The sequence below is a fragment of the Cherax quadricarinatus genome, chromosome 15 (assembly GCF_038502225.1).
Source record: "Cherax quadricarinatus isolate ZL_2023a chromosome 15, ASM3850222v1, whole genome shotgun sequence".
Taxonomy (NCBI): Eukaryota; Metazoa; Arthropoda; class Malacostraca; order Decapoda; family Parastacidae; genus Cherax; species Cherax quadricarinatus.
The window spans coordinates 36,212,917-36,228,977 of NC_091306.1; the positions used below are offsets into that span (position 1 = coordinate 36,212,917).

The 16,061-nt window shown below is 40.2% G+C and overlaps 1 protein-coding gene across 1 annotated transcript in view; it reads right to left on the reverse strand.

The window, feature by feature from the left end:
- Positions 1-957: 957 nt before the first annotated feature.
- The window catches only part of LOC128686640 (telomere length regulation protein TEL2 homolog), a 340,958-nt gene continuing 325,854 nt past the window's right edge, over positions 958-16,061 (reverse strand). Inside the window, exons 3-4 of the mRNA XM_070085287.1 lie at positions 2,736-2,880; positions 958-2,575 (exon numbers count right to left, since the gene is read on the reverse strand). Coding sequence (XP_069941388.1) covers positions 2,331-2,575; positions 2,736-2,880 — 390 coding nt within the window. The 3' untranslated portion in view covers positions 958-2,330. The remainder of the gene's footprint in view (positions 2,576-2,735; positions 2,881-16,061) is intronic.

Below are 16,061 nucleotides of genomic sequence, written 5' to 3' on the forward strand. Positions count from 1 at the left end.
AGCAAGAACCAAATAAGAAAAAGTAAGGAGAATAAAAGATTGAAAAAAAAAAAAAAGGGCCATAACCACAATACACACAAAAATAAAAACATCAAGAATAGAAGCAATATAAAATAAGATAAGCAAGAATAAGATCAACACGAACAATAATAACAGCAGTGCAAACAATAACAGCAGTGAGAGAAAAAAAAAAAAAAAAGCAGCAAAACTTCAATGTAAGTGGTCAGCAGTACACAAAAATTAATGAATAACTGAGGGAGTGAAGGCTTAAGAGCTCACATTGATGAATGAAATAAATACTCCAGTAATAATGATTTACTAACACTGGAAACCTTTTAACAATCAGTATAAAACATCAACAACTTCACTTTTAAATTAGTAAAAATACTGTACATTAAAAAAAAAATTAATTCCATGATTAGCCTAAACTTTTTCTCAATCATTCTCACATTAATAAATATTGTTCAGCATGGGTCAGCAATCTGTGATATCTCTCTTCTGTAGAAACACTCCAAAACTAAAATAAAAGGCATTGTGACAAGTACAATGATAGCAAGCAACAACCTATCTCATGAATGTTCACTAATTATCTCAGAAGTGTTCATTGCTGATCCTAATTTTCTTCAGCTTAACAATAAAGAAACTGTTTGCCCTTTCCAAAAATTAAATATTTTCCCAAGTCTCCATGACAGATGAGACACTTAACCAGAGTTCCACAAAAATTAAGATGAACGCCAAAACATATCAACACATGTAAATACGTATAAAGTTCCTTAAATATAATCCAGTATTCACAATAGTAATATACCAGTCCATCTTGACAGTTACAAAACACACTGAAAAAACTGCAAACCCTATTTTTAAAAAAAAAAAAAAAAAAAAAAAAAAAAAAGCATGTTAGATCCTCCACCCAAAAGTTATGCAAGGGTCGGGCTTAGAGGCTCTGGAAACAAGCAATATGAGTAAATATTTAATTCTCTAGACAGCAGTTATAAAGACAACTTGAATATACAGTAACAAATAAAAATAATAAAAGTAATAATAATAATAGCAATAATATCAGCTACTGGGTACAATAATTAAGGACAAATTTTGATAATTTGGCATTACTGAAACATACCAGTGAAATACATCAAGGACACCAAAACTTTAATCATAGGACCTAAGTCAAAGTACTAATCATTCAACACACTTTAACTGCATGACTAATTTTTGTTACATCAAATATAAATCAGAAATGCAGCTTTTTGTTAGCACTGCTAGTAGTACATGAAAATGTAAGAACTACAGCAGGAGGACAAGGTTAAAACAATGTCATCCTCTACTTAGATTGATTTTAACCGTAAAATAGTAACCAGGTGTTATTGAAGGGAAAGTACAGTGACTACAGATGCCAAACACAAAAAGATTAAGAAATGTGAGGTAAATGTCTGCCAAGAGTACATACATGTTGTAGGATTTTTGTATCTTATGCTGCTGCTCCTCTTAAGCTAACACAGTGGATTGTTTAAGAAATATCTTTTCAGTAAATTAATAATAAAAGTTAGTGGTTGCCGAGCTATATTTGTTGAATTATCTATGTATATAAGAGTAAAAATCTGTACGAGAAACTCTTAAAAACAACAACAAAATAGATTACATAAAAATTATCAACGAATACAACAAAGATCAGTATCAATAGTGTAAAAAACATGTAACTACATCATCTAGGTTCAAATGTCTGCACAGACTAACTTGTGGAAAAATGGCAGACTGGAACTTTTAAAAAATTTGTCTTATAAAGACAAAAATTGTCAACTTCACTTTCTTTCTGCAGTGGTTGATAATGCTATTTAATATAATTCCTTTGAATACAAAGACTGTTATACTGATCACAAATATGCTTTCAATTAATTTACCAAAGGATTTAAAAAGTCAGATCTTCACTTCAGTACAAAGGGTAAATGAGAAAAATTCTATGTACTTTAACCTCAGAAGTTTTAGGATATCCTAAAAGGAGAGAGTACAAAAGATCAAAGTTTGAGAACTTGCACATTATTAGGAACATTTATATTATGCACACTTATGTTAAGCTAGTTAAAAGAAAATTATTCAAGGAATTATTTCCAAATTTTTTTTTTTAAAGGGGAAAATACGATAACAGAAAATGAATATCTGCAATTTGTCTTAGTTGGTCACTCGCAGTTCTATCATAGTTACTCTCTCCTAAAGAACTTTGATAAATTTCTTGAAATGCAAAGATTTAACTATTTTTCACTACTGTCTTTATTTTACATTTTAGAGTGCAGATAAATGATCAGAATCTATTGCCTTTAATAATAAAGTGAATGTTACAAACCTAGATTAGGCATGGACATAGAAGGAGGAGGCTGCTGTGTCATCATGGCTCTCATGGGAGTCATACTGGCAGGCATAGCAGACACAGTCCCAGGACCACACATGGGCATCCTTGAACCTGGTAACACATTACTGGGAATCATGCCTGGCATCATGACTGAGCTCATTGTACTTCCATTCATAGGTGGGTTTGCTGCAGGCATACGTCCTCCCATCACCTGGCTACCCAACAGCATGCCTGCAAGCCAGGTTCCATTATCTAAGTGCTCTGATACGACTTAAGTTGATATACAAAAGCAATTTTTTTTGTGTAATATTTTCAATGTTACAAACAGAGCGAGCCGGTTGTGAAACAATAATAATTATAAATGAGAGCTCTTCTAATAACTTTGACTTGCCTGGGTGTGTTTGTGTCATGGGCTGTGCAGTGGGGGAGACAGTCTGGAGCTGGTTCATTGATGGTGCCGGGGCTTTCTTCATGGTACACAGGCTCAGGTTGTCTAAACTAATGTCAACACCAGTGTTGGACCAAGTTCCTCGACACTATAAACACACAAAAGTACATTATGAGACAGCCAAAAGTTATACCTTCCAAGATAATTATGTTATTCATGGGACAGCCGTAAACTTATAAAGACCATAGTATCAGAACCTGGGGAATGGGAGACTGGCCTCCCTAGGAAGGGAAGGCAAGCCCAGACTCCTTTGTTCAAGACCCCTGTTCAGCATCAAGACATTCCCTATCCTTTCCCAGAAATGGTAAACTCTCAAAGCAGTAAAGAATTTATGGGGCACAGACTTGTGTACAGAGGAATCTTGGTTTATATGTAAAACTATAGTTATTCTCTATAAAATGTATTTTTTGTTAATATTTTTGGGTGTCTGGAAAGGATTAATTGGATTTACATTATTTCTTATGGAAAATATTGCTTCAGTTTTCATACGGCTCAGTTTGTCAGATTTTTTCGAAAGGATTAATCACAAAAACTGAGGTTCCACTGTACTGTGCATGGTATTGCACTAAATGGTGCAAAGTAGTTCTCAATCATAACAACATTTACAAACCTCACTGTTAACATTTTACACTATAACCGATGTTTGACAACTGAGTTTTATCAAAGTATCCTATAAAGCTTTAATTAAGCAATGTATCACTAGCCAAAGCATACTCAGTCGTGTCTCCACAGCGAGCTTTCTGGGTAGGTAGTGTCTCCACAGTGAGCTCTCTGGGTAGGTAGTGTCTCCACAGTGAGCTCTCTGGGGGTGTGCTACTGAAACAGTTTGAAGTCTTTTGGGTAGTGTGTGGGCTGCAGTCAACTATGTAGGCAGTCGCATGTGACGGTACATGTTGAAAGCGGACAACCTTCCTGGAGTCTACCTGGAGGGAGTTCCGAGAATCAATGCCCCCGTGGCCAGGTCCATGACCAGGCTTCACCAGGCTAATACTGCTGGCCACATGCAATCCAATGTAGGAACCACAGCCTGGCTGGTTGGGTACTGACTTTGGGTATCTGTCCAATTCCCTTTTGAAGACAAGTCAGAACAAAATGCAATTTGTAACCACTTTCCATGAGTAATGTTATGAAACACCAATTTATATACAGTGGACCCTCCACCAACGATATTAATCCGTTCCTGAGAGCTCGTCGTTAGTCGAAATTATCGTTAGTCGAGTTAATTTTCCCCATAAGAAATAATGGAAATCAAATTAATCTGTTCCTGACACCCCAAAGTATTGAAAAAAAAAATTTACCACATGAAATAATTTTAATATACATAAACTGAAGAAGACATGTACAATTACATGACACTTACCTTTATTGAAGATTTGGTGGTGATTGATGGGATGGGAGGAGGGGAGAGAGTGGATGGTGTTGGTGTTTAAAAGGGGAATCCCTTTCCATTAGGACTTGAGGTGTCAAGTCCTTTTCCGGGGTTACTTCCCTTCTTCTTTTAATGCCACTAGGACCAGCTTGAGAGTCACTGGACCTCTGTCGCACAACATATCTGTCCATAGAGCTCTGTACCTCCCGTTCCTTCACCATTTGTCTAAAATGGGCCACAACATTGTCATTGTAATAGTTACCAGCATGGCTTACAATAGCTGTGTTAGGGTGATTTTCATCCACAAAGGTTTGCAGTTCAATCCACTTTGCACACATTTCCTTAATCTTTGAAGTAGGCACAATGGATTCCACAACTGGCATAGGCATCTCAGGGTTAGCCCCAACCCTTCAAAATCTTTCTTAATTTCCATACTAATTCTCACCCTTTTTATCACAGGATTGGCACTAGAAGCTTTCTTGGGGCCCATGGTGACTTATTTTGCAGGTGCAATCACTAAAAACGTTGTGATAATATGAAATGTTCCGATTGTATGTTTGGATGCGACCGTGGTGGCTGGCTTGTAAACACTGCGCAGGCCACATGCGGATGCGTCTCGAACGTAACGAATCGCGTTGGTCAAGTTTTTTAGCGCTAGTCGAGGCAAAATTTTTGCGTTAAAATGTATCACTAGTCGGATTTAACGTTATACGATGCCATCGTTGGTCGAAGGTCCACTGTATACAATTATTCTCTATAAAATCAAGTTTTCATATTTCCATTTTGTCAATTTCACAACAGTGAATTGTCTAAGTAGTTCAAACACTACCTCATAGTTTATACTCTTATTAGGCACCTCAAGATCACCATTTTGTTTGCCTAAAAGGTATACAATTTTATTTTCTTATATTTGTAACTATCTTTTACCATACACTATTTTTTACTGTCTACTGTGTACAGTTTATAAAAGCATTAATGCAATAACAGTTTGGTGCTACTAATACTATATCTAGTCTTAATCGTTCATTATATTTCATTACTACTCTAACACTATGTGTTTATTAGTTTTTACAATCTACTGGAACAATATACATTTTACACCATTATTGTTCAATCACCCCCCTTATTACAGATATTAATATTACCTCTCATCACCTTTCTGCAATTCACAATCACTTAAATATTTATCAATTAACCTACATGCTGAATGCTGACATCGACCCTGAACTAAATCTACATATAGAAGACCGTCATTTAACACGGTAGTTACGTTCCTGAAAATGCTGTGTTAGGTAAAAATCGTGTTAGATGGAACTGAGAAACTTACGGGAAAAATAGGGTTACATTCCTGCGAGTCCCAATAAAGCCAAACAACTTTTTTTTAGGCCTCCACATCTTACAAAAATAAAAGTGAATGTGTAATTGTAGTTCACTGTCGTGATGTATTATGCTGTTTTTACTGCATAAGATTATAAATGCAACAGCAATAATAGTATTTCTTACCTTAAATTGTGGATGTTGGTGTCTGTGGATGATTGTAAAGAGTGAAGAGTTATACTGTGGCCCTACTGGGCTGAGGTGGATGGTAGAGGTTCTGGTACTGAAGTAGATGTTTGTACTGGAGTGTGCATAAATTCTGTAATGGATTTCTGTTCTGTTTTACCCTACAGTACATTATACAAATGATGGTAAGACATCAGCATCTCTAGACACTGTTTCAGGGTCCTCTTCAGTGAAAAAGTCTAAGTCAATCAGTCAGTATGAAGTATAAATGTTGGGATGGTGTGTCGGGGAGTGGCTGGGGATGCCGGTAGGTCTCCCCCACTGACTCAATGGTGTAACCTGGTCATCACTGAGAGAGGACACTCATGGAGTTATGTAAACAAACCAGGCGAAGGTGAGTTATGTAAACAAAGTGCACACGTCTGGTTTGTGTACAAGTTACATTGTGTACAAGCTGTCTCTACGTTGATATGGTAGAATAAATAAAGAGGAACACTCCCATTCTCATGTAACACCATTTTTTAGAAGAAATGATGCTCTGAGTGAAGGCATACGAAAGGAATAATGTTCTACAGTTATGCCCAGTAACACATTTTCTCTTATGTTGGACTGCAGAAAACGTTATTCTTGCCGTCACTTGTACAAGTTGTCTGGCTCCCACATCTCGTATTTATGTTTATTTATTCTACTGTGGGGTGTATTTATCATCTTTATATGTTATGTATCGTGTTTATTATATAATTTTGAAAAAAATATGAAAGCTGGATTAATAAAAATGTGGATATTAATATAATATACGACATTTAATGAGACTCGGTGATTATTATTATCAAAAAGTTGCTAGTAATGGCAAATCAATTGATCAACAAACAAAGAGAGATAGTAGAGGGCAACGAGTGACTAGCTCCCTTAACCCTTTGACTGTTTCCGACGTATAAATACGTCTTAGGAGCCAATGTTTCTGACGTATTTATACGCATAAATTCTAGCAGCTTCAAATCAAGCAGGAGAAAGCTGCTAGGCCCACATGTGAGAGAATGGGTCTCCATGGTCAGTGTGCACCATATAAAAAAAATCGGGGAGCCAGTGGTGCATTGTGGGAATGCCATTTCAGTTGTCATTTTTCAGCATGTCTAGTGGTAAGAAATATGTGATTCCCCAGCAAATCTGGGACTCTTCTCTTCCCAAGTGATGCTCTAACACAGATGGAAGTGTCAGTGAAGATCAATTTCATGATTTGGAGGAGTTTGAGACCAAAAGCAATGGAGGAGGAGGAGGAGGAGGAGGGGAGGAAGAGGAGGAGGAGGAGGAGGAGGGAAGGAAGAGGAGGAGGAGGAGGAGGAGGAGGAGGAGGAGAAGAGGAGGAGGAGGAGGAAGAAGAAGATGTAATAATATTGTTCCCTTGAAGCAAGAAAAAAAAAAGTCCACCCCATGACAGTGACAAGATAAGGGGAGATAACATCTGATAAGAGCTGACTTTGATGAGCGTAAAGGAGGGTAATATTACATGACCATCGCCTCCCTTTGCTTTTGCTGGTACACAAACATTTCTGTCTGTCTATTTGTCTGTCTGTCAAGCTCCCTGTCTGTCCATCTAGCTCTCTGTCTCAGAGAGAGCCACAAGACTGTGTCATCACGTTTACTCACATCTTCAAGCAGAGTATAGCACTTTGTCTGGATTTCTTGGGTTATCCTAGGTAATTTACACTATGTATACTTGTATTTATGTGTACCTGTGAGACAGAGATAGGCAGACAGAAAGAGAGACAGATTGAAAGATATAGAATGAGGGAGAAAGATAATTAGATAGAATGGAGGAGGGGAAGCAGCATCCGACCCCATTGTTTTGACAGGGGTAGGGGTAGTGACTAATGAGACAATATGTCACTTTGACAGCTGCCGACTTCTGACTCAAAACAATTATAAGCCACACACTCGCACACAAGGAGGAGGAGGAGGAGGAGGAGGAGGAGGAGGAGGAGGAGGAGGAGGAGGAGGAGGAGGAGGAGGAGGAGGAGGAGGAGGAGGAGGAGGAGGAGGAGGAGGAGGAGGAGGAGGAGGAGGAGGAGGAGGAGGAGGAGGAGGAGGAGGAGGAGGAGGAGGAGGAGGAGGAGGAGGAGGAGGAGGAGGAGGAGGAGGAGGAGGAGGAGGAGGAGGAGGAGGAGGAGGAGGAGGAGGAGGAGGAGGAGGAGGAGGAGGAGGAGGAGGAGGAGGAGGAGGAGGAGGAGGAGGAGGAGGAGGAGGAGGAGGAGGAGGAGGAGGAGGAGGAGGAGGAGGAGGAGGAGGAGGAGGAGGAGGAGGAGGAGGAGGAGGAGGAGGAGGAGGAGGAGGAGGAGGAGGAGGAGGAGGAGGAGGAGGAGGAGGAGGAGGAGGAGGAGGAGGAGGAGGAGGAGGAGGAGGAGGAGGAGGAGGAGGAGGAGGAGGAGGAGGAGGAGGAGGAGGAGGAGGAGGAGGAGGAGGAGGAGGAGGAGGAGGAGGAGGAGGAGGAGGAGGAGGAGAGAGAAGAGAAGAAGAAGAAGAAGAAGAAGAAGAAGAGAAGAAGAAGAAGAAGAAGAAGAAGAAGAAGAAGAAGAAGAAGAAGAAGAAGAAGAAGAAGAAGAAGAAGAAGAAGAAGAAGAAGAAGAAGAAGAAGAAGAAGAAGAAGAAGAAGAAGAAGAAGAAGAAGAAGAATTGTTTGTTTGTTTTTGTAAACAAGTTTTGTAAACAATATATTGATAATTATGTTTGTGTGCTTATTGTGTTGTATACAACGAGTGTATATATATACATTGCACCTTACTTTGGTCTCATAGGCCACATAAGTTATGTGAAAAAATAAAATAGTGAAAAAAACAACAAACCTTCAAATACAAGTAAACTAAAGTTTACCAGGTGAGCGGCAGTCGCCGCTGTTGCCATACGCGGCTCATTTTCTGCAAACTTCACGGCTCTATATCTCGGTAAGTACCGATGGCAAAAAAATTTTTTTTGGACTAAAACACTCAGAAAAATAATCTTAACATTTTCATAAGAAAAAATAATTTTTTTTTTTTTGAATATTTGGCGACATAGAATGACAGTTTCAGAGAGGGGCCTGAAACAGTCAAAGGGTTAAGGTTTACTATACAAATAGTAGGAGTCTAAGAAATAAGATAGATGAGCTAGGATTACTTGCAAGTGTAGGTAATATAGATATTATTGGTATAACAGAGACCTGGTTCAACCTGAAAGATAGAGAAATGCCTTCTGAATGCAACACACAGGGTTATAAACTATTCCACACTGATAGGGTCAACAGGAAGGGTGGTGGGGTGGCGATGTATGTCAGAGAAAATTTAAATTGCTGTCTTAAACATGATATAAGATTAGAAACATCGAACACAGAATCTGTTTGGCTACAGTTTCTCGAGGGACGTGACAAATTAATTTTGGGTGTGATTTATAGGCCCCCAAACCTTGATAGGGAGTACAGTAAGCTGTTATGGGATGAAATTCATAAGGCATCTAGATATGAAAATGTTGTAATAATGAGAGATTTTAACTTTAGACAAATTGATTGGAACAATATGGCAGGAAATCTTGAGTCTAGTGACTTTCTTGATACGGTTCAGGATTACTTTTTGGAACAGGTTGTGACAGAACCAACTAGAGAAAACAATCTGCTTGACTTGGTTCTTGCCAACAAAGATTCACTAATTAATATCTTGAGGTTAATGATGAGCTTGGGAAAAAGTGATCACAAATCACTTAGTTTCAATATATCTTGGATATATATCCTGCCAGATGACTGTGAAACAAAAACCTGTAACTGTTTTGCATGATGGTAGGATTGCTGGTTTCTTTTTCTGTCTCATAAACACGCTAGATAACAGGGATATCTTGCTACTCCTACTTACACTTTGGTTACACTTCACAGACACGCACATGCATATATATATACATACATCTAGGTTTTTCTCCTTTTTCTAAATAGCTCTTGTTCTTCTTTATTTCTTCTATTGTCCATGGGGAAGTGGAAAAGAATCTTTCCTCCGTAAGCCATGCGTGTCGTATGAGGCGACTAAAATGCCGGGAGCAATGGGCTAGTAACCCCTTCTCCTGTAGACATTTACTAAAAAAGAGAAGAAGAAAAACTTTATTAAACTGGGATGCTTAAATGTGCGTGGATGTAGTGCGGATGACAAGAAACAGATGATTGCTGATGTTATGAATGAAAAGAAGTTGGATGTCCTGGCCCTAAGCGAAACAAAGCTGAAGGGGGTAGGAGAGTTTCAGTGGGGGGAAATAAATGGGATTAAATCTGGAGTATCTGAGAGAGTTAGAGCAAAGGAAGGGGTAGCAGTAATGTTAAATGATCAGTTATGGAAGGAGAAAAGAGAATATGAATGTGTAAATTCAAGAATTATGTGGATTAAAGTAAAGGTTGGATGCGAGAAGTGGGTCATAATAAGCGTGTATGCACCTGGAGAAGAGAGGAATGCAGAGGAGAGAGAGAGATTTTGGGAGATGTTAAGTGAATGTATAGGAGCCTTTGAACCGAGTGAGAGAGTAATTGTGGTAGGGGACCTGAATGCTAAAGTAGGAGAAACTTTTAGAGAGGGTGTGGTAGGTAAGTTTGGGGTGCCAGGTGTAAATGATAATGGGAGCCCTTTGATTGAACTTTGTATAGAAAGGGGTTTAGTTATAGGTAATACATATTTTAAGAAAAAGAGGATAAATAAGTATACAAGATATGATGTAGGGCGAAATGGCAGTAGTTTGTTGGATTATGTATTGGTAGATAAAAGACTGTTGAGTAGACTTCAGGATGTACATGTTTATAGAGGGGCCACAGATATATCAGATCACTTTCTAGTTGTAGCTACACTGAGAGTAAAAGGTAGATGGGATACAAGGAGAATAGAAGCATCAGGGAAGAGAGAGGTGAAGGTTTATAAACTAAAAGAGGAGGCAGTTAGGGTAAGATATAAACAGCTATCGGAGGATAGATGGGCTAATGAGAGCATAGGCAATGGGGTCGAAGAGGTATGGGGTAGGTTTAAAAATGTAGTGTTAGAGTGTTCAGCAGAAGTTTGTGGTTACAGGAAAGTGGGTGCAGGAGGGAAGAGGAGCGATTGGTGGAATGATGATGTAAAGAGTAGTAAGGGAGAAAAAGTTAGCATATGAGAAGTTTTTACAAAGTAGAAGTGATGCAAGGAGGGAAGAGTATATGGAGAAAAAGAGAGAGGTTAAGAGAGTGGTGAAGCAATGTAAAAAGAGAGCAAATGAGAGAGTGGGTGAGATGTTGTCAACAAATTTTGTTGAAAATAAGAAAAAGTTTTGGAGTGAGATTAACAAGTTAAGAAAGCCTAGAGAACAAATGGATTTGTCAGTTAAAAATAGGAGAGGAGAGTTATTAAATGGAGAGTTAGAGGTATTGGGAAGATGGAGGGAATATTTTGAGGAATTGTTAAATGTTGATGAAGATAGGGAAGCTGTGATTTCGTGTATAGGGCAAGGAGGAATAACATCTTGTAGGAGTGAGAAAGAGCCAGTTGTGAGTGTGGGGGAAGTTCGTGAGGCAGTAGGTAAAATGAAAGGGGGTAAGGCAGCTGGGATTGATGGGATAAAGATAGAAATGTTAAAAGCAGGTGGGGATATAGTTTTGGAGTGGTTGGTGCAATTATTTAATAAATGTATGGAAGAGGGTAAGGTACCTAGGGATTGGCAGAGAGCATGCATAGTTCCTTTGTATAAAGGCAAAGGGGATAAAAGAGAGTGCAAAAATTATAGGGGGATAAGTCTGTTGAGTATACCTGGTAAAGTGTACGGTAGAGTTATAATTGAAAGAATTAAGAGTAATAGGATAGCAGATGAACAAGGAGGCTTTAGGAAAGGTAGGGGGTGTGTGGACCAGGTGTTTACAGTGAAACATATAAGTGAACAGTATTTAGATAAGGCTAAAGAGGTCTTTGTGGCATTTATGGATTTGGAAAAGGCGTATGACAGGGTGGATAGGGGGGCAATGTGGCAGATGTTGCAAGTGTATGGTGTAGGAGGTAGGTTACTGAAAGCAGTGAAGAGTTTTTACGAGGATAGTGAGGCTCAAGTTAGAGTATGTAGGAAAGAGGGAAATTTTTTCCCAGTAAAAGTAGGCCTTAGACAAGGATGTGTGATGTCACCGTGGTTGTTTACTATATTTATAGATGGGGTTGTAAGAGAAGTAAATGCGAGGGTCTTGGCAAGAGGCGTGGAGTTAAAAGATAAAGAATCACACACAAAGTGGGAGTTGTCACAGCTGCTCTTTGCTGATGACACTGTGCTCTTGGGAGATTCTGAAGAGAAGTTGCAGAGATTGGTGGATGAATTTGGTAGGGTGTGCAAAAGAAGAAAATTAAAGGTGAATACAGGAAAGAGTAAGGTTATGAGGATAACAAAAAGATTAGGTGATGAAAGATTGAATATCAGATTGGAGGGAGAGAGTATGGAGGAGGTGAACGTATTCAGATATTTGGGAGTGGACGTGTCAGCAGATGGGTCTATGAAAGATGAGGTGAATCATAGAATTGATGAGGGAAAAAGAGTGAGTGGTGCACTTAGGAGTCTGTGGAGACAAAGAACTTTGTCCTTGGAGGCAAAGAGGGGAATGTATGAGAGTATAGTTTTACCAACGCTCTTATATGGGTGTGAAGCATGGGTGATGAATGTTGCAGCGAGGAGAAGGCTGGAGGCAGTGGAGATGTCATGTCTGAGGGCAATGTGTGGTGTGAATATAATGCAGAGAATTCGTAGTTTGGAAGTTAGGAGGAGGTGCAGAATTACCAAAACTGTTGTCCACAGGGCTGAGGAAGGGTTGTTGAGGTGGTTCGGACATGTAGAGAGAATGGAGCGAAACAGAATGACTTCAAGAGTGTATCAGTCTGTATTGGAAGGAAGGCGGGGTAGGGGTCGGCCTAGGAAAGGTTGGAGGGAGGGGGTAAAGGAGGTTTTGTGTGCGAGGGGCTTGGACTTCCAGCAGGCATGCATGAGCGTGTTTGATAGGAGTGAATGGAGACAAATGGTTTTTAATACTTGACGTGCTGTTGGAGTGTGAGCAAAGTAACATTTATGAAGGGATTCAGGGAAACCGGCAGGCCGGACTTGAGTCCTGGAGATGGGAAGTACAGTGCCTGCACTCTGAAGGAGGGGTGTTAATGTTGCAGTTTAAAAACTGTAGTGTAAAGCACCCTTCTGGCAAGACAGTGATGGAGTGAATGATGGTGAAAGTTTTTCTTTTTCGGGCCACCCTGCCTTGGTGGGAATCGGCCAGTGTGATAATAATAATAAAAAACCTCCTGGAAAATAAATTGGCACTCAAGTGCCTCCTGGTAATGGACAATGCTCCTGCTCATCCTCCAGACTTGGAAGAGCAAATGGTGGAGGAGTTTAGTTTCATCACGGTGAAGTTCTTGCCCCCTAATACAACTCCTCTCCTCCAGCCCATGGACCAGCAGGTCATTTCAAACTTCAAAAAACTGTACACCAAAGCAGTGTTTCAAAAGTGCTTTGAAGTGACCTCAGACACTGAACTGACCTTAAGAGAGTTCTGGAAAGATCACTTCAATATCCTCACTTGCATAAACCTTACAGGTAAGGTTTGGGAAGGAGTGACTTGCAGAACTTTGAATTCTGCTTGGAGAAAATTGTGGCCACAATGTGCACAAGAGATGGATTTTGAAGGGTTTAGGGTTGACCCTAAGGAGCCTATGCCAATTGTGTTAAGTAGTGTCACTGGGGAATTCCATGGGGTTGGATGCGAGTTTTGAGGATGTGGAAGAGTTGGTGGAGGACCACAATGATGAAGCTGAAGCTCTGCAAGAGCTTCATCTGCAACAGCAAGAGACCACAGCTCAGGAAATTGCTGCAGTGGAGGAGGAAGAGGGATGGAGGAAGGAGCCTTCTTCAAAGATTAAGGACATTTGTGCAAAGAGGACTGAAGTGCAATTATTTATGGATGAACTTCACCCTGACAAAGCTGTTGCAGGCCGTGTTGGCAACATGTACAATGACAGTGTTGTGTCCTACTTCAGACAAATCTTAAATGCTAGAAACAGTGCCCTCTGGACAAATATTTTGTGTGACAGGGGTCCAGTGACAAGTTGTTCCCAGTGTCATTAAAAAACAAAGAAGGGAAGTAACCCCAGATAAGGACTTGGTACCTAAAGTCTTTATAGAAGGGGATTCCCCTTCCAAACAATAGTGTACACCTTCCTCCTATCCCCTCCTCCTGTCTTCCATCCACCCAGAAGTCTTCAGTAAAGGTAAGTGTAATATTATTATTTTATATATGTAAGTACTTGATTCCTCATTGTTTTCTGTACGTAAATCTTTATTTAATTTGAAAAAATGTTTTCTTTTTTAATATTTTTGGGTGTCTGGAAGGGATTAATTTTATTTCCATTATTTCTTATGGGGAAAACAGTTTCGCCATTCGGCAATTTCGTCACACGGCAGACTCTCTGGAACAGATTAATCACAAAACTCGGGGGTCCACTGTAATTGACTGTGAAACACTATCTCCTGATAATTGTTTCTTGTTGATCCACACCAACAACAGTCTCTCCACATCTTCGAGTATTTGTGATCTCTGTTTTGTAAGCATATTTGCACCTTTTGCAACAACAGCTTCCTTGATTGCCTTTTTCTTGGCCAAGATAGTAGCGATGGTTGTATGGGGCTTGTTATACAACCTGGCCAGCTCGGAGACACACACTCCACTTTCACATCTTGCAATGATCTCTTTCTTTAATTCAATAGTATTTCTCACCCTCTTTACCACAGGGCTGACACTAGAAGCTTTCTTTGGGCAAATGGTGGCTTATTTAGCAGTTACAAGCAATAAAAACAATGGAATAATACAAAATGTATCACATGTTCTCATGGAATCATCCTCACTGGCTTGTAAACAATGGCACATTGGCTGTACATGGAGTGGCCGGGCCACTCATGCCACGCGGACACGTTTGGGATGAATGACTTTAACCGAGTTCTTCGTCGTTAACCAAGCCAATATTTTAAAAAACCTTACTTAATCTGAATTTTATGTAATCCAATGACATCATAATTCGGGGGTCCACTGTACATGTTGACTCCACCTCTGCAATCAATGCCCTCTCCCATCCCCAACCACAGGACAATGTTCACTTCATCACATCGATTCTGAGCATAATGACAGCCTTAGAAGTTCAGGGTAACAGATCGACACTGAACTGGATCCCCAGCCATGCTGGCATCCAGAGAAATGAGGCGGCAGATGATGCAGCCAAGGCAGCCACAGATTATCCATGTTGAGATATCTGTCCCTCTCAGCCTACGACAGACCAAACTGGTGGCCGCCAGAGCAGTGAAACTTATGGGGTATGTCCAAACTGATACCCATCTCAACAGTGGTACCGAGCAGCGACTCAGGGAGAACCCCCTCCATATAATAGAAGCTGGTCCAGAGCACAGTGTACTGCCATCCCTCGGCTTTGTTTGGGCTTTCCCACAACCAAGATGATAGTAGACAAGGCACAGGAGGAGATGTGCCAGTACTGCCAGCATGTTGTCGAGCGCCCCCTAACACTATCTCATGGAGTGCCAAGCTACTGAGACACTCCGCAGGCAACTAGCACTGATGTCCCCTCCTGAAGAAGACCCAGAGAGGACTGCAGCTACACTAACGTACTATGGAGTCAATGAACCAGACAAGCTGTTGCCCATGATAACCACATATCCTCCTCCTCGCTAGTGTCTACAGTTAGGAGTATATACGGTGTTATCACTTATGAGACGCACCAGATGAACGACCAGAACAGTGCTTGAGTAGCATATGTTGCAACATTGCAGAACCCTTTCTACTTTGGGAGCCAGAGACGGGTCATCGCAAGATTAAGACCCGTGCCAGGACTCAGGTCTTGGCAAACAATATACATACTACATACCTATGCTTTACTTCCTACAAGAGTGATGGACTGAACACCAATTCCAGGCTGAGGGACTGATTACCTCAACTCCTCCTCTCCTTATACCTTCCTGCTTTGTATTGGACTGATGAAGCCACTGTGTGGCGATACATTTCTTCAATAAAGATTTCCATATGTTGCATAAGTGTCTCAATTCTTCAAATGTTCTGTTAGTGGGATGCATTTGTGAAGGACCTGCATAGTATAGGCCAACAGGCCTTATGCATTGCTCCTCCTTTCTTATGTTCTTTTTAATGCTGAAGAATAGTCCAATGACAAGCTACCTTTTCTACAAGGGACACTGAAACATGCCTTCTCAAATCCATCCATATACATTTGCCCAACCTATTTTTTATGCTACCCATGTCATAGCTTTTGTAACCTTTCTTTCTCATGTACCAGCTGACTTTTCCACCACATGTATAACTGCTACTACTACCCAGTACATCGGCAATA